Source organism: Sebastes umbrosus, chromosome 1 (genome assembly GCF_015220745.1).
Source record: "Sebastes umbrosus isolate fSebUmb1 chromosome 1, fSebUmb1.pri, whole genome shotgun sequence".
Taxonomy (NCBI): Eukaryota; Metazoa; Chordata; class Actinopteri; order Perciformes; family Sebastidae; genus Sebastes; species Sebastes umbrosus.
This window is the reverse complement of record NC_051269.1, coordinates 11,387,830-11,406,062: the sequence shown is the minus strand read 5'-3', so window position 1 is coordinate 11,406,062 and position 18,233 is coordinate 11,387,830. Positions and strand designations below refer to the sequence as shown.

At 42.7% G+C, this 18,233-nt stretch overlaps 1 protein-coding gene across 5 annotated transcripts in view; it reads left to right on the top strand.

The window, feature by feature from the left end:
* The first annotated feature begins 1,643 nt into the window (after positions 1–1,643).
* The window catches only part of kaznb (kazrin, periplakin interacting protein b), a 137,706-nt gene continuing 121,116 nt past the window's right edge, over positions 1,644–18,233 (top strand). For 2 of the 5 annotated variants that reach the window (XM_037774658.1, XM_037774682.1), the window contains exons 1-2: positions 1,660–2,323; positions 2,459–2,554. In XM_037774658.1, coding sequence (XP_037630586.1) covers positions 2,134–2,323; positions 2,459–2,554 — 286 coding nt within the window. In that variant the 5' untranslated portion in view covers positions 1,660–2,133. Of the gene's footprint in view, positions 2,324–2,458; positions 2,555–18,233 lie in introns of all 5 variants that reach the window. The other 3 variants (XR_005207529.1, XM_037774668.1, XM_037774640.1) reach the window with 3 other exon arrangements.

The following is an 18,233-nucleotide window of genomic DNA, read 5'->3' as shown; positions in this document are numbered from 1 at the left end:
CGTTTATTTGTCTTCCAGAGAAAGATAACCCGCCAGAGTGGTAGAGGGATGACAGCTGCTCATACATGACAATAAACAGCCTCCAAAAAGCCTCTCTCTGCCTCTACTTCCTGTTCAAAGAGAATGGCATTAAAGCTGATGAAGAGGAGATTTATTCTGCTGGGCATTAGTCTCACACTTGAAAGTGAAGTTGCAAGTCGCAAGTCTTCTACTTGTTTGTGAAATGCTGGCATTCAGTTTGACCTCAGCGTTCTGCAGATTTTAGTCGTGATTATATGCAACCACATGCTGTTTGTTACTGCTTCTGACTTTGGGATTGTGATTGAATCACTGCTTAACCTTGCTTTTTAAGCAAACACACTAATGTCACAGTTGTTTTTATGCTTTCAATGCATGGGGGTATATGGTTTTCATGTCTTGACATTATCTTTTCACCTGCAGAACCACCTGCTTAAGTCAGCCCCACTACCCGAGCCCATCCTCCCAGCTCCCACTGTGGCCCATTGAGTGTCCTGCCATTTCCTTTCAAAACAGGAGGATGTGATGCGAGGATGTGAGTGCTTCGGTCAGGTCCCCGGTGTGCTCGCCTTGCAGAGCAGCGTGTGAGAGATGGCTCCGTGACAATGGGCATCCTGGAAAAGTTTTTTCTTTTTGTTGCTGTGGAGGAAATCGGCTGTTTAACGCAGGTTTACATGCTGCAGAGAGGTTAGGGATGGCTTCAGCAGTGATAATATGTTGGAACGTCAGAGTCTTGCCTGTGGTTGAGATCTCCATGCCAACAGCTGCATAATGGGTCCAATATCTGAGCCTCCAAGGCCTGATAGGGTATTTTAAGATCTTCTAACATGTGCTCATTTGATCTCGTGACTGTTAATTTTTTTATTACAACACCGTCACATACTTTTTAGCTGCAGTGTGTGGAGGGTGATGTCACCAGGTCCTGAAGTGCACCTACATGTTACTTCATTGCAGCAGGGTGAAAAGCAAAGAGTTAAGTTGCTCTTTAAAGGTGCTAAATTCAATATCCAGAACATTAATATGGCAGCAAACAACTATTTACTATGTAAAGATATAGAGGAGTAATGTCTACCTGAGCAGAGGATGAAGCCACTCTCACTCTGTGTGTGTTGTAGAGCTTCTCCTTGTTTTGTTGACATAGCTGGGCCGTATCCTGCAAATCACTACATGAAGAAATTTTAAAAGACATTAAAGGGGAACACCACTTAAATTAAGAAAATATTTTTTCCATGGCCTAAGAAAGTGCAATTGATATTTATGAACATGAGCTCCTCTCTCTCAAAGCCGGAAACCAGAGAACTAAGTCTCAAACTTGTGATGTCATAGGGTATAAAGTCTGGAGCTATCTCATTTTTCACTGCTACACCGTGGCTGCTGCACTACATAGTGAGGTCTATAAGAGTTATTTTGCAGTTGAGTGTGAGCTAATTTTTATTTTATACTCAGCAGTTTTCTACAATTCCTTTTCAAGATGAAGCCTCTGGAAACCACCAGCTGCACCAGCCCTACTTTTCACTTTTTTATTCAACCCCTCCGCTTTCTCATCCTCTTTTTTTTCTCTCCTCAGCACCGGGGGAAGATGAAGCACTCGAGTTTGCTAGAATCTGTTTCACAGCAGCGGCCCGAGCTTTAAGATGGATCGAGGGGGATTTGCATGTGGAGAGAGAGAGAGAGGGAGAGCGAGAGAGAGAGATGTTACTGCTGAGGCACAGCAAATGAGGGCTGTAGAGAGAGGGGAGGAGGAGGGAGGGAGAGGGAGGAGGAGAAAAGGGGGCATAGTCACACACAGATCAGAAAACAACAGTCCCGTCCTGTGCCCAGAGGACACGCTGCTCTCTACTCGCACACTGGGAGTGACGGGGGGAGGATTGACTTTCACCTGCCGTAGACGCCGCCACGCTCGCACCTCGCCTCCCCTCTTCTTTGCTCTCCTCCCTTCAACCCAGCCTGTCTGGAGCCGCAGAGGACTGTCAAGCCTGTACAGACGAAGCACAAGATCAGAGTGCTGGCAGAGCAACTGTGCCTACAGCTCTGCTACCTGCTCTACCACCTTGTATTACTCTCTCCCTCACAGGCACACGTTCAGAGAACTTTCTCTCGCGTGCACACACTTACATGCTGACAAGCAGGCAGGCAGGCAGGCACACCCCCTCCCATTATCTGTGCGGCGAGCAATTGTGCTCATACTGGTGTGAACAGCGAGGAGCTGTGTTTCGCTCCTCAGCAGCAGCAGCCGTAGCAGCAGGACGGGTCCAGAGGAGAGCAGTCATCACCAGAGATCACACAGCAGCTTCTACAACTGAAGGCAAGCCCCCCTCCCTATTCTCTCCCTCTTCTTCTCTTCTCCTCTCTCCTCTTTTTCCGTCTTGATGTGACGCAGTGTTGCTGACCTTCCCTCATCCCCCTCCTCTCTCTTTCTCTCTCTCCTTCTCATCCTCAGCGTGTGCCAGTGGGACAGCCATGGAGGACACCCTCACCTGCAGCCATGCCACCTTCTCCCAGGTGTTTGGACGCCAGGGACAGCTCATGCAAGCCAGTGAGTAGCCGCAATTACACCCCCACCTCCCCACTGCCTCCTGACAAATCATTAGCCAGCTGCATGTCCCGCATGTCAGCCTAAACGATCTCCACCCTCAGCATTTTCTTCCCCATCCCTTCCTCTGTCTTATTGCTGTTTTAATTTAGCTGATGCCAAAGAGGCACAACTAATTTCTTTTTAATGTACAAAAAGATGACAGGGTCATAGTTTAATTCCTCCTGGGCTGCTGTGATGTGACTAAGCAGGAGTTTTTTTTGGGGGGGGACAAAGAAAAATTAGGTTATTTTGGGAAAGATGTCAGAGTGTGTGCTTATGTAAAGGGCAAGAAGAAACAATAATTTATTTAGACTGTGATTGGGGTTGATGTTTCTGTTTGCTCGGCAAGTTGCTGAGGAGCAGGTTGGATGAACATTAACTTGTGTACTGTTTTATTTTAAGGAGGGAGTGCTTGAGGGAGCTACAAAAGCACATCTTTTGGGGCTGTGGTTCAGCTTTGTTGAGGGTTGTATTTTAACAAAAGGGTACACTTTAAGGGCACTTGAAGCGAGATAAATGAGAAATAGGCTGTTTTGTGGATTAGTTGTTGTTTTGTTAACAGAGCAGGTTGTTAGCAAAGAACGTTCCTGCATGTTTTCGGTAATTTGATTGAATACTAAAGCAGCAGATGTAGATATTAATCACTGTCAGGTGTAGAACCAATAAGAGATTCTTGCTGGAATATATTCATAATGCAGGTGCACAGTATTAGCGTGGTTGAGCCTGACAGGCTGAGACACTATCAGAGATGCTCTCAGAGCTCAGACTGATTGCTGAATTATTGAAAACTGAATCTATCAGGATTTTCAGGGGCACGGGAACATTGAACACAACCTTGGAGCGCTGCGAATGAAGCGCACTTCAAGTGATATCTTATTATGTAATTCACATGGTCAGAATACATATTTCCCTCGGGAGGAAAGAACGAGGGGAGATTGACTTGCTTCCAGAATGAAAGTGTCCGCTGCATCCTCCCTCATCTGGACTGGTATCTCTCCTCGCGGAGTCGTGCTGCGAGAACTTAGTCGATGCCTTTGATGCCTCCGATCGGCCATAAATGCAAAGTGATTCTTCCACACAGTGTTATGATGGATAATGAGGGGAGCCCAGGGCAGACATCAAAATAAAACTGCCTTTAGAGTTGCATCCCCATACATTGACTTTGCCACATCGGCTTTAAATTCCTGTGTTTCCCTTCATTACCACCTGGAGAGAGAAGTGTCTGAGTGGAGTTTCAAAGCGAGTGCCATTTACAACAACCCAGCTAAGACAGCACTTTGTGTAGCTAATAATGGAAACACGGCAGTCAATTTCCTGAGCTGGAAAATTCATGCTCCTTTACACGTGTTTCTTAATAAGCGGTGTTGCAGGATTTCATCTGTTGGGATTTATTTTTTGCCTGTGTGATGCGTGGAGGTATTGCAGAAGATAAACATTAAAATCCAGCCCAGTGGATTGTTGTTGTCTTTGCTGATGTTCTGCGCCCCCTCTTCGCACAAGAGCCCCCGTTTGATAAATAATGCACTTTGTTTGGATGTATCTGTGGGCTTAATACTGTGTTGATAAGGGCACATTACTGTTAAAGGGTTTGCAAGATGGTCCTGATTAATATTCTGCTTCATACAGGCAGAATGCTGGAAAACATCTTTGCTAACTGAGGAGGTTTTGGAGTGCTGCTGATCTGCTGTGTGTTTCTCTGGTTTGATGTTTTTATGGCAAGCAGAGAGGGCGACCCTCTCAGGGTTTATGTGCAAATGATATGTACACAAACACTGGAGAAGTCAAACATATAATGCACGCTGTAAGGACTTAAATGTATGCATCATTTCTCACATATACTGGCCTTGTGTTAGTCTGTGTGCATGCCTTTTTCCACCATACTGTGCGGCTGTATGTGCGACTGGGTCAGTTTATCTGGAGGGCATCACCGTATAAAAGGGAGGTAAAACAAGGAGAGGGTGTGGCAGTGCTGAAGATTCGTATCACATTGCATCACGGCTGACAGCTGAGCCAGTCTAGCCTTCAGAGAGAGAACGTTTTAGAAATCTGAAAATGTGTCAAAGTACACAGGGTGATAATTAGATTATGAACAGCCCAAAGAGAAGCTACAACTGCAACATACAATATACACTATTACAGTTGCTTTTTTATTAGGTATACCTAGCGAAAACTAATGCAGTACAACAGTTCTGCAATAAATCCTCCCTTCATGGAGGTTATAATGTTCAGTTTTTGGTTAAACATTTTAGAGTGGTGGTGATTCAACGGTCTCATTTTGAAGGCTTCAGTTTGTGGTGCTGTTGAACTGTATTGTATAATACTGTATAGACAGGTCTTTCTATTATTTTGTCCTAGGCTACAAAAACACCTGTCTGTATAATGCAGTCAGGCTGTTCTCATACATTGTTCGATGCTATATCTACAAAAAGTAATGCACTGCAATTCGTGTACATCCCACGAAATGAATATGTGTGTAATTCACATAATCTTGAACCAGGAAGTATAGAGAGTGGTGAACGCCGTGTAGGGAGGAGGTCGGGGTGGATAGGTGGCTCAAAAGAATCTGACATTCGCCCAGGAGACCAGTGTTCATGTCCCGTGTGAAACCAGAATTCAACATTGATTTCTTGGTCACATAACTTACGTACGGCACTTCCAAGGTTATTTTAAGCCAAACCACGATCTTTTCCTAAGCCTAACTAAGTAGTGTTATATTTCCTAAACCTAAGGAAGTTGTTTCCTGTGAAGGCTTAAGTTTTATTTTGAAAAACTGTATGTATGTAACGAGCGAAAATTGACACGTGTTGCTGGATATTCGTTGGAAAATGTACGAAAAAGGAGGAATAACTTTTTCGTAAGATATCATACGAACCATTGTATGAGAATACGTTGATGCAGTACAGTTTAACAGCACCAGCAACTCCATCATCCACGATACTTACTAGTATTCAGTTTTTCACAATAAAAGCTGTGCTTATTAATCCTCTCATGACCCCCTCAGATCTATCTTGCAACCCCCCAGGTTGGGTACCACTTGTAGTATATACTGGTGTAGTAAAACTCATAAATCAATTCCATTAAGTTTCAATGAAGTGCTGCACAGCCTCCCAGATTCTGCTATTCCTCTTAACACACCATGTTAACACACAACTATGCTAAAAATGCCCTTTTCACTCAGCCCTCTTTGTCTGTTGGTTTTATCATAGAAGGCCACATGAAAGTGTGATGTGATGTGTATACACCATCTGCCTCATGTCAATTCTGTTTGATTGGGCCACAATGAGAGGGTTAGTTGTCAGAATGGATGCACAAGCAAGAGGGGCAAAGCTAACGGATATGCAAATCACAGTTCCAGTTAGGCTGCTTGTTACGTTTTGATGTTTTGAGCTGAAAATTGGGTTTTATTCTAAGTGACTGACATTGTTTTTGGCAGAAAAAAAGCAATCTTTGTGAGAAGACAAGAGATGTTAGTACACAAACGCAGCAGCATCTTGAAATTATAGATGTGTTCCAGATTTTGCAGAGATAAAAACGTCCTCCTCTCTCAGTGCTGTATAAGTGCTTCGACTAATACTTGCATGGACAACATGTATTAAGCAAAACCATAGCGAGAGTGTCCTCTTGTCCAAACAGCTTCTTTTTTTTTTTCATTTGTGTATCTTTGCTTCAACTATAATTTTGCCCCGGGCAAATGGCAAGTGAAACCGCTGTTTCTGAGAAGGACATGCATTATTCACCACATCTTGACTTTCTTTGTGTTTCCTCCTCATCGCTGGCTGAATTCCCTCCTCTTTATCTTTGCTTTTAGTTTTACCAACATTTTGTCCTACTTCTTGCCCTTGTTCTCGCGGCAACAAAATGTTCATAATAGTTAACATCTACATGAAGAAAAGCCTCATGTGCACGATCCCTGCGTTTGCACAAATCCCTGCGCTCACGCTCATGCTCAGCTTCTTATCCCTTTTTTTGCCCAAATGACCGTGCCCTGACAGTGCAGCGGTTTCAGTCACCTTTCTGCTCCACTGAATCAAAGTGAGGTGAGGATCGGCACAGTGTAAGTTTGCACCGCAGTGTAGTCCAGGAGGTCCACAGAGGCCTATAACTCTGGTGTCGAGCCATCCCCACGTCTCTGCTCAGGGGAGGTCAAAGTGCTGGCTTATGGCCAGCGTTCTCGTCCCTATTAGGCTCCCGGGCTGCTGGTCATCGAACCTAATAGTAATATAATTCAGAGAGAGGAAGGCTCTTTAAAGGGCTTCTTTAATTGAGTCATTTTCAGTGCAGGTGTGTACTGAATCTAATCCCATAAGAGCTAACAAGATTTTTGCCAGACATAATAAACTTTCCTTCTCTTGGGAAAAGCCCAATCAGTATATCAAATACGCAAAAATAATATCTGTGACCACTGCTGAATTGGACTAATACGTCCCTCACAATGGTTTGTATATTATATTATTGATCCTCGTCCCTGGGTATCCCCAGCAGCACTGAGAATCACTCCATCAGAGTAGATACGGGCCTAATTTAGATCTCTCTTCTAATCCCTGTATTGGATTTAAGTACCCCAGTAGAGCTGAGAGTGGCGCACCTCGCCTATCTGTCAGTCAGCAAATCCCGACTCACTGCGACAGCCTCGGCCAGTCGGACACATCCCGTAATTCTACCTAAGATGCTGTAAATATCTGTTTTCAGTTAAAGGTAGATTATGTGCTGCTGAAGTAAATCTACAGCCGTGTACTACATTTTATTGAGTTATAATTACATGCATTTAGTTGCATCTAGTTCATCATGGCAGCGGCTCACATGTATCTTCATTAGCACACTTTCCCTCAGGGTGATCAATAAACCAATGGGAGTTCACCGACTGCATTAGTTCTGTGTTCTCTCTCTGATTCGACGTACTTGCTCCTTGACAGGAGATCAACGTCTTCTACTTGACTGACACTAGTCTCCTCGCTGACTGTAGATAATGATGGTGAGATGTTGAGCTTTATGGACTCCTGAGCAGTTACTCAGAGCATGACAAGACAGGTACTCGGCAAGAGTAGTAGTATGATACAGCATGTGCTGCATGATGGAGCTCCTACTGTAAACCATCACTGTGGGTTTTATAGGATGAAAAATCCAACACAGTGTGGAGGGAAGCGACTGCTTCCACATCCTTCCTTTCTGATACATGTTTGATATTCTTGCATTTTATAATTAGTTTTCCAGTTGTGCAAGCCCACGGTACGGTTTGTATTGTGGTTTTGTTTTGCACATCAGGGAGAAGAAAAACATAACTATTTCTAATGTGGTTGAACTCCAACGTATATAAATCAATAGATTGATTGATAGTAATGAATATTTCTGTATTATATGAAGCCATAACACAGATTTTATAAATGAAATGAGGCAGATTACTTAATGGTCAAGAAGGCCTATGCTCATATAATTATCTCTTCTATGTCTCTGGCAACTCTGGTTCGGTTTGTATCGTCATTGAACGGTTTGTTTTTTTTAACCGTTCAGTTTTTCAGCCCTAAAACAGAGGGAGGGTGGTCACTAGCTGGAATCAAACCTGGGACGTTTTGATTTCATGGTACACGTCTTAGACCAATAGGTCATGGGGATGCCACTATTTTATTATTTTGCACTAATATACTCCCGGCATAAAAACAGATGTGAAACAGGTGTGATAAGAGAGGTCAAGAGGCCATTGTTCTACAGTCATGCTAGCAGCTCTGTGAGGCTGTACTTAGACACAGTTGAGCTTTAGTTAAATGCTAACGTCAGCATGCTGACTAGCTTCCAATGACAATCCTAACATGCTGATGTGTAGCAGGTATAATGTTCACCTATTTTCACCCTCTTAGTTTAATGTGTTAGCATGCTAACATTTGGTAATTAGCATTAAACACAAAGTAGATCTGAGGCTAATGGGAATGTTTGGCAGGTATTTTGTATGCACCTAATTTTATGACAATCTGTCTTGTAGTTGCTGAGATATTTCAGTCTGGACCAAATTGGTGGACCGACCGACAGACTGATATTGGCATCTGACAAAAATTCATTAGACATTATGAATTAAATGCAATGACAACTTATTCTCTTTCTCTAATTATAAAAAATATAGTATAGAAATGATGAATGACAAAACAATCTCACTAAGGTCCATTTATTATCTGTGTTGAAGCTTTGTCGCATGATGTTTTCTGTCAACCACTGCTCCCAAGACGAAGAAGAATTAACTTTCAATCTCACTGTACTTATTTATGTTTTATATTTCTGAATGGGGGACAACATAACGCCGCACTTTCTTTTGCAAAACTAATTTGGACCTGACGGTTGCCTCATCCCTCCGTGCTCCACAAAAGGCAATTTGTTTGCTGCAGCACACCACCAAACTCTTTTATTGTATCTCCTGGATTTATTGAAGACGAAGTGCTTTGGCTGCTTCTAAGGCATTTCATACGTTGCGGCATTGTTTCAAAGGATTGTAGTAATTCCTCGCACATTGAACTGTTGTGCCTCCTCTTTCTCTTAATCCCCCTCTCCTTCTCTCTCTCTGACGCACACACACACACTCACAGAAAAGTGAGGTTATTGCAAAATTTGAAGTGGATGCACATAAGCTGAATACTGTGCGCTCAGCGAACACATCCCACGGATTTAATAGTCACTCATCTCCACCACTTTAAAGCTGCTAAATTTGTCACTGCTCGATCTGCTGCTGTGTACACTACCGAGCTGCCGGGAGAGTTTTAAAGGTATGAACAACAGCAGCTTTCACAGGGGGGCTAATCCTGCTCATCTTGGCGTCTGTATGCTTACGAGTGTGTATCTGTGGGGTTTGTGTGATTGTGTGAATGTGTGGTGTAAATGAAGTGAGTGTGGTGTAAGTTTGAATGAATATTCAATTTCTCTACTAGTGTTAAAAACACACTTTATTATCTCAATCAGATGCAGGACAGAAAAACAAAACAAACTCGAGCTGCACCGATGAAAGTCGTTCTTAATGAATTCATACACCTTGAGAGCAGCTTCCAGTGTGCCGTTCACGTCCCCGCCGTGTTTTCTGCGTCATTGAGCCCTCTACCTGAGTGTCTGCTGACTCTGCAGATCTGCCTCACCGTGCCCAGTACTGCTGGCATCTTTTCCCCTCTAAACCCCTTAGTTACACTGTTCAGCCCTCTGCAGACACATGCTGAGCTGTTTCCCAAAACACCAGTGTTCATCTTCTACAATACGCAAACAGAGCAGACATAGACAGAAAGAGGAAGAGGAGGAGGAGGAGGAGGAGGAGGAGGAGGAGGCTGGGACTAGATAACAGTCAACACGCAAACTGAAAACTTACAAAGAACTTACATTCATAGAAAATAAATTTCGAATCTGCAAAACTGTCACCTTACTGCAGCTAAGGTAAGGTACCTGAGCTGAAAAAAAAGCAAAATCTTTCGTTATACAGCTCAGCATAACTACATACTATCCTATTCCATCAGACGACATCCCGCTTCTCATCCCTCACTGCACTACAGCGCTGTGATGCAGGAAGCAGAAAGAAAGAATCTGCCGTGCTCTGTATAAATTTGCATCAGTAGTTAGTGCGGGCGCTCCTGTGGTGATGAAATATAGCCTTTTCTCCCGGGTGCTTCTCCTTAACATGCAGGGCACGCCGTGCACGGATGGGAGTGACGGTGCACACTGTGTGTACGTCAACGTTACAATAGGAGAACGAGACTTTCGGTAAGATTGACTGCCTGCGTGTGACCAGAAAATATGAACAACTATGGAGGCATTTTTTTTTATTTGCAATGGGGCCATTTGTTTCCATTAAAAAAGAAATATAGAAAAAGGTTCTTCCAGGTTATTTCAATGAATTATAGCTAAGAAAGAGCAGCACACATTTTGCTAAAAGTGCGTTAAGTTCAGGGATGTTTTGACAGTGGAAGCTAATGAGCGGAGCTACGTTTGAACCTACGCACTATGAATCAGATAGGCTCGCGAGTTGAGGAGCCCGACTGTGCGTGCTATCAATTTATACCACAAAGGGAGGCATGTGCACTTAATGCCAAGAGTTTCTTAAGATGTGCATGTCAGAGAAGAGTTGAAATTAATTGAAGTCGCTAGATCACAAGGGCATTGAATCAAGCCGAGCTCGTGATTAACGACTCTTCATGAGATAAGGCTCGTTGGGAAACACACTGAAGAGACTCCATCATTCTGTAGGGATGAGCGTGTACGTCTGCAGACGAGTGTCTTTATGTCCATGTGTGTCTGTGAACCAACCAGCCAACCACCACAGTGTTAATCAGGCTCAACGCCTGCTTTGTACTCATGTCCCTTGGTAATACGTCTTAATGCGGGTATAGTCACTAGTTTGTCATGTTGCATTACATTAGCTGCTAGTTTTGTTTGAGGATTTGTTGCTGACACCAGAGCCAACACCTCACTGAGGTCCAATGTCAAACACTTAATGCTCTTATAAACAGTCTCTGGTGAATTCTACATAAGTGTGCAACGCTGTGAGGATTCCTCTTTAAGCTTGTTGAATACCTCTCAGACTGATGCACAGCCATATCTATGTGCACAGCATTCAGAGTCACTGGTGTGAGTGACAGGCCGTTCTCATTATAACCTCTTAATGCACAGCAGCACTGCTCCTCAGTCTTCACCTTTGCTCTTTTAACCACCAGAAGACACTCGCAGGATAAAAATATCCTCCACTTACCAACTTAAACACACACTTTAGTGCAAAAACAGATGCCTCCCTCATTACCGGGAATATGAAATAGAGTAATGTCTCAGGGCTGGCTAATTTGACTTTAGTTTTTAAATATTATGCTAACAAAACCAGTCTACACAAGCCACGCTGAAAAAATAATGCAAAATATTGCCAGTGGAGTAAGGCTTTACATGTTGGGGTAGAAATAAATTAGGTAAACATTTCATGGAAATTTAATGGTTACGTAATTATCATGGCAATCTTGATAAGTGAGTTTTAAAAGCTACAACTAACCAAGCTCATAGGTCAAAAAATTAAGTTTAGCATAAGTTCATGCTAACTCCTACGATTAATCTATATTTTTCCTTTCCCACTTCCAGCTCTGTTAGCTGACTGAGGGCGTTCACGCTTTTCACTTCAGCATCAAGCTTTGAAATCTGTCATTTCAGTCTACAATTGACAAGACCCACCTCCACCTGCAATTTTCTTTTTTTATTAATGCAAACGTCAGTCAACATGACAACATACAACAATATGAAACAAGACAATATAACAAGAAACAGAAAACAACATGCAGTACCATGAAATTGTAACTATAGGTAAAACGACAGCTGTACGTTTGATGACACCTCATACGTATCTCTTCAACTTTTCCTGCACTCTATATCGAATACATTTATTAGAGCTGCAACTAATTATTGTTTTTATTGTTTTAACCCGCTAATTATTTCCTCAATTAAGGCGAGACATGTCGAACAAGTCTTTGGATCATGGTCATTGGATCATTTTATAATATAGTATACTCTTGCTAGTTTCTCAAGATCAACAACCCTGCCTTTAAAGTGTTTACTCTATTCACCGGTAGTATCTCTCCTTAATCGTTCTGAGTCGGTCTATAAAATGCCAGAAAATAGTGAAAAATGGGCAACATAGTCTTCAAATGTATTTTTTTTGCCAGACCAACAGTCCAAAACCCAAAAATATTCAGGTACAGAAAGATGAAGGGAACCTAACACAACTGACCTTTATAGCACAGCTTGCTCCGCAGATTTATAGTGCAAAGCTAAAGGCCTTTGTCATGAATTTTTCATGTTATTTTGTCTGACCTCTCGTGTGTGAGTTGTACATGTAGACAGAGCTGAGATCAGAGACCTTGAACACAGGCTATATATCAGAGGTAGAGGCTCCGTCCCGGTTCACAACCGCATCCGACCAGCAATTATGTCAAGTGGTTTTAACATCACAACTCTGATGTCATCTCGGTCTGAGCTGTCCTCCACAGTCGTGTACTTGGAGAGACACGCTGGGCATCATTAAACAGCGCTCAGCGTTCCCCTCTGTGGAGCGTTTGATGTGAGAGGGAAAGTGGAAAAAGCTCACGAAATATGGCGGCAACAGTTTTCTTTCCCCACAGTAATGTCTAACTTGCTAATATGTGGAGTTGATGTGCCTTTGAACTCGCAGAGTTGTTTACCTGCACAGAAACCTGTTAATGAATGATAGTGGTAAATACCTGCAGCCTGAACTCAGATTGGCTCACTTACTATTAGAAACATGCTCTGAAATTGAATTTCGAGCATCAAAGTGGCTGATAATGATAATGGATTCACAACCGTCACCCCATATTAGAGCAAATTTGAAGTTCAGCTATTTAATCCCCATCTGTCTCATTTGAAGTTGTGTGAGTTGCACGCTACCTGCCGTCGTACAAAGATACGCCGCGGCTCTGACCCACTTTCATCAGCCCTGAACGACAGGTACAGACACTCGCTCACAAACAGTCCTAATTGGCTGCGGCCTTGTCACCGGTGCCGCCTGCAGACCCCGGCTCTCGAAAGGCACTCCAGCGTGCAGCCTCTGGATTTTGAAATGTCATGTTTGAGCTCACACAGGTCTGTTCTAACAAGCTGTGTTTACCCCGGCTCTGTGAGAGGATCCGTATTTCCCCTCCTTATCTCAGCTGATGCAGAGAGATTTCTTCTCTGCCGTCTGTCAGTTGCATCTTCAAAGTTTCTCCTGAAGCTCATTTTGCACGCTTTGTGGTTTGCTGCTTAAAACAGCTATTAGTGATGCACCTTTACTTTCCCGGGTCCGGTTTGTGCCGTATATTTCATATGCCTGTGGATAAATGTCGACATTGTGACATATCGTTGAGATATTTTGCAGCACGGCTACAACAGATTTGTTTTCTGCCGGCGGTTCAGACTGAGTTGTTTAAGAGGAAAAGGTTTCTCTCCAACAATAGTCTTGAAGAACACAATGCAAATGCAGGCGTTTGTCTTTCCCCGCTGCCGTCGCTGACGCTGTCACTATCGCTATACTTCTCCACCTACACATATTACCTAGAGCTCAATGCGACGTGTTCAAGCGCCCGTTCGTATCAAAGTGATTTTGGAAAACATTAAAGTTGCTAACTGATGAAGGAGTAGATGAGGCAGTTCGCAGCAAAGTGGGTGAACCATTGAAATAAATTAGAACGCAGTGACTCCTAGAGTGCACCGAACAACAACAAAGCATTACATAAGAAGACCCGAGGGTGGATTTTATTCCTTTATCTTATATGCGGCTGTTCAAGGATCTCGCTCCTTTCTGCGCTGCGTTTACCCGCTCCTGCTCTGAAATTTAATTAAGCTCTTATAAAAGACTTATCATGGATGCTCACACTAATTAACCTTTAACCCAGAGTCAATTTAAATCGTTCAAACCGTCCGTCTCCTGACCCCGTGACCCCTTTTTGTAAAAGCAGACAGTTACTTGCCGTTTTTTGCCATTACACACACCATTACGTCCCGATATAGAGGAGAGCTTCTCCTTATCTGTAAATTAATTACCTGTGTGTGTGAGCGGAGGAATTTTAGCGAGAGCCACAATCCTCTGCGAGTGGTTTCATTAGGTGTTGAAGAGGAGGCCTCAGGCACATTATCAAAGGGCCATCGGAGGCTTTTATGTTCAGCCGATGGTTCAGCGCCCCCTCCCCCTGAGATTTGTTTCTCTAAAGTCTTTGACTCAAAGGAAGAAAGAGAAACCTGGATCACTCTGCGCTGATCTCTTGTACTTCTCACTAGGTGGCACACTGATCAAAGTTATGTGAAATCAGAGGAGGGCACTTAAACCCCGGCCCTCTCTGGACTGTTAAAGACCGTGTTTTAATTATACATCACAAACAGGTTTTTGGAGGGATCAGAATTGACCTTCTTCTTGTGATACATCTTGTTATTCTGTGGAGATAATCACATTTTGATGGTTAAAAGTGCAATTTGTGGTGTTGTTCTATAGATGAAAATTGTATATATAAAAGAAACATTGGCTATAATCAATTATTTAACACAGTTTGCATTATACATGTGTGATGTTTTGGATGCACTTCGTTGAGATTGAAACTGAGTGACCTCACTTACAGGAGGCAGTGGCAGATGTTTTGAAGGGTCTACGTATTTGTCACCGCTTCACTTGCAGCTGTTCAGGCCACAGTCAGTTGAGACAGCAAGAAAGGTGCATTTTCATTTCATGCGGTTGCAGCATGAATCAAAGCTACCAGGTGGTGGCAATGTTGCTGTGGGCAAAATGAAATCCCTCCTGCAGTTTCTGCCTCCTCATTGGAGCTTCATGCTCTGATGCAGAGCTGGCTGCCAGAGTGAGATGCAGCTCTCTCCATCCCAGTGTGCCTTAAAGGGCTTTACATCAGCTCACACATGAAAGGGAAACGTGTGTATTTGTATGTTAGATATGTGCGCAAAGATACCTTGAAAGATAATGTGGTGGCAGACTGTTGAGTGAAACCTTCAGGATTTAATGTCCAGAGTTTGATCTGTTAGCCAGTAGCTGATATTTTCAGATATGCAAATCACAAATTGCATCATCACGCTTTGAGATTCATGTGAGGAATAGTGTGTGCTGATCTCCATGGCCAAAAGTATGTGGACATCCATGTCTGCATGTTTACATACATACCCCCGTCAGGAATAATACCGCTCAGTCTGTGAAAACTGTTGTATTATGATGTCTTCTGTGGCTCTGGAGAAGCTTTCTAAAGGTTGAGAAAATAACCTCAACTATGCCATCTCAGTTTTGGCTTTAACAAAAAGCCATACTAGGGACTAAAAATCCGGATATCTCTCTGCCTCGGCTGCTTTGATTATGAAACATTTCTTTAATGCCTAGTTCACACTCAAAGTCGTCAGATCACAGTATTGTTCACACTGCACAACTTGCTGTCTCGTAATCGGGAGTCTTTAAGTCGTCGTGGTTTTCACACTACATGACTGACCGGCGACAGGGGGTCACACACTACAAGATCTCTCACCAGGAGGAATCCCGTATAAGGTCTTTGTCACGAAAACACGTGAGAAATACAGGAAATTACGTGATACCATACGCGAGACACATTGCTGATGTTGTTGTTACCTCCTTCAAGGCCAAAGGTTTTTTTGGGTTGGTTTGTTTGTTTGTTTGTCTGTTAGCAGGATTACTCCAAAGTCCGCGATGGATTTGAATGAAATTTGTTGGAGGGGTGAAGTGTAGCACATTGAACAACCCATTAGATTTTGGTGGCGATCCAAGAATTCCGATCAGCCTGAGCATTAAGACCACGGGGTATAACACATGCGCAGTGTAACTGATGACGCGTTGATGACGCATGACCCCGCCTTCTTCCTTCTTCGAGCAGAGAGATACGTGTGTGGATGTGTGGCGAGACTCCGAGGTGCGGCGGGAGCTGCTGGCCGTCCGGGGTGAGAAAGAAAAAAGCGGCAGATGACGGGATGAGAGATAACATAGTGTAACATTATACAGACATAATGAGGCTGCTGAATGAGAGAGGCATCCGCCGATACGTTACACGGAAACAGACCGTGTTAATAATAAGCCGACCACCTCACGGTACCGCCAGCTGTGAGCTGTGATCTGTTTTTAAAGTCAGGCACCTTGGCGGAGATCTGCCACACTCCACACTCTTTTTTACTATTTATTCCTCAGGGTGCAACAACAACTTTGCTCCGTGTTGCAAATCGCTGATGTGCGAGTGGCGAGCCAACGCCGATTTGCCTCTGATCTGGGACTTTTTTGTCGTGGCGCTCAAAAAGCTGTCGGAGAGCAGAAAATTAGGGCTAAAGTTGTGTAGTGTGAACTAGCTATAATCTGATCTATAATAAAGTCCCACAACCTTATGGAAGTGGAGGTTTTCACAGAAGAGTGGCAGCTGTTTTAGCAGCAGATTAATGAAGTTTTGAGACAAGATATTGAACGATCACAAACAGGTGTGATTTGACGTGTCCAAATACTTTTGACCATATAGTTCACCTTAACATTTTTATAGAGATTTGTCATCTGTTTTTGTTAGTTGCTAACAAGCTAGTGCCAGCAGTCTTAAGAAGCTGCAGATTACACAGCGTCCAGTGGTGGTTTAAAAAAACATTTTGTACTCGTTCCCTTGAGTTGTTTTAATTCACATGTAGGACTGTGTCTTGGAGTTAATTAGTATGCTCTTGCATTGTAAGCTCGAAATAAATTACTGTGTGTTTATATGTTAACAGACTTGAGACAGGAAGGTTAATTGAATCCTTGATTTGGGCTACAAAAACAGTTTTGGGATATATGAAAAAGGAGGGTTTTACTGCTCTCGTTCTGTTTTGAATTTTGATTTGGTGTTTCCTGGAGACACTGCGGTGCAGAGGATCTGCAGGAGACGTTTCCTGCCCTGTAGGCCTCATTGTGAAGATATGTTCCTCTCGGCAGCCCTCAAGGTCTTTACTTTCTTACCTTTAACAGCTTTCACTTAAGTAAACTGCATAGAAGATAAGAAAATAAACAACCGGTCTGACCTGAATCAAACACGTTCAGTATATGCAAAACATTTTAATAGGATTGGGGGAACCATGATAAGATATTATGTATTTAATATTTAAAGAACAGTGATTACGTTTTATGAATTGTTGACATCTTTTCTTATCTTAAAAAAACTAAATGTTTCCAGTATTTTCACTTTGCAGTTGCAGATAAGACGATGTGCTCCTTAATACTATTAACTAAACAATCAACTGAATTTCCATGTCTTAACTTTACCTCTAGCATCACCATGAAGTTTACATTTGTGGTTTAGAGCAGGGGTTCTCAGCCTTTTGTAATTTAAGGCCCACTTCAGATTGTTAAAAAGTTTCTGCGGACGACTTTCCCAAATAGATGAGAAAAAAACACAACTTGACAAAAAAGGAGAAAAAATAAATTGGGCTGTAAATATGTGTTATGCCACTGTCAGCTGTAATGACCAAAATAATTATTCTGCTTACCCTCACCCATCACTGCCTGCCATTATGAATCCAAATTTAAGGTATTGGGTCATATTTCCTCGACACCAGTTTGGAGCTTTTACTGATGCAGGATTGTCAACCACATCATTTTGAGAATAGCTGGTTCAGAGTGAAATATATAACCATTGGACAGATTAACATTCAATTTGGTGCAGACATTCATGTCCTCCTCAGGATGAATTGTTGTCACTTTGTTGATCCATTAACTTTTCATCTAGCGCCATCAGCCAGGTCAAAATGTAGTTTGTCCGGTATTTTAGTTTGTGACTAAATAAAGAGCTACAGGAATGAGTCCTAAAACACAGAAGTTAGTTAGCACTTCAGGTTCCCTCATCTGGTGAATGGGTTTTTAGTTAGATGCCTGAAATAAGGTCTGTGTTTTTAACACAAGCTGGAGAGATTTTAATGTTTTGTTCTACAATATAAAATATATGAATAAATACACTACTCGTGATTTTGAAGCCATTATGTGTCTTATAAAAGACAGTTGCTAAGAAGTGGCTAAATGAGACTACTAAACGCCATCATGCCTTTATAGCCTTGTTGTGTATACTCCATGGTGTAGTTTGTCTATAGCCTAATGTTAGCTTTTTACTTCTGCAGATTGCATTCACACTTCAAAAATCGTAAAAGT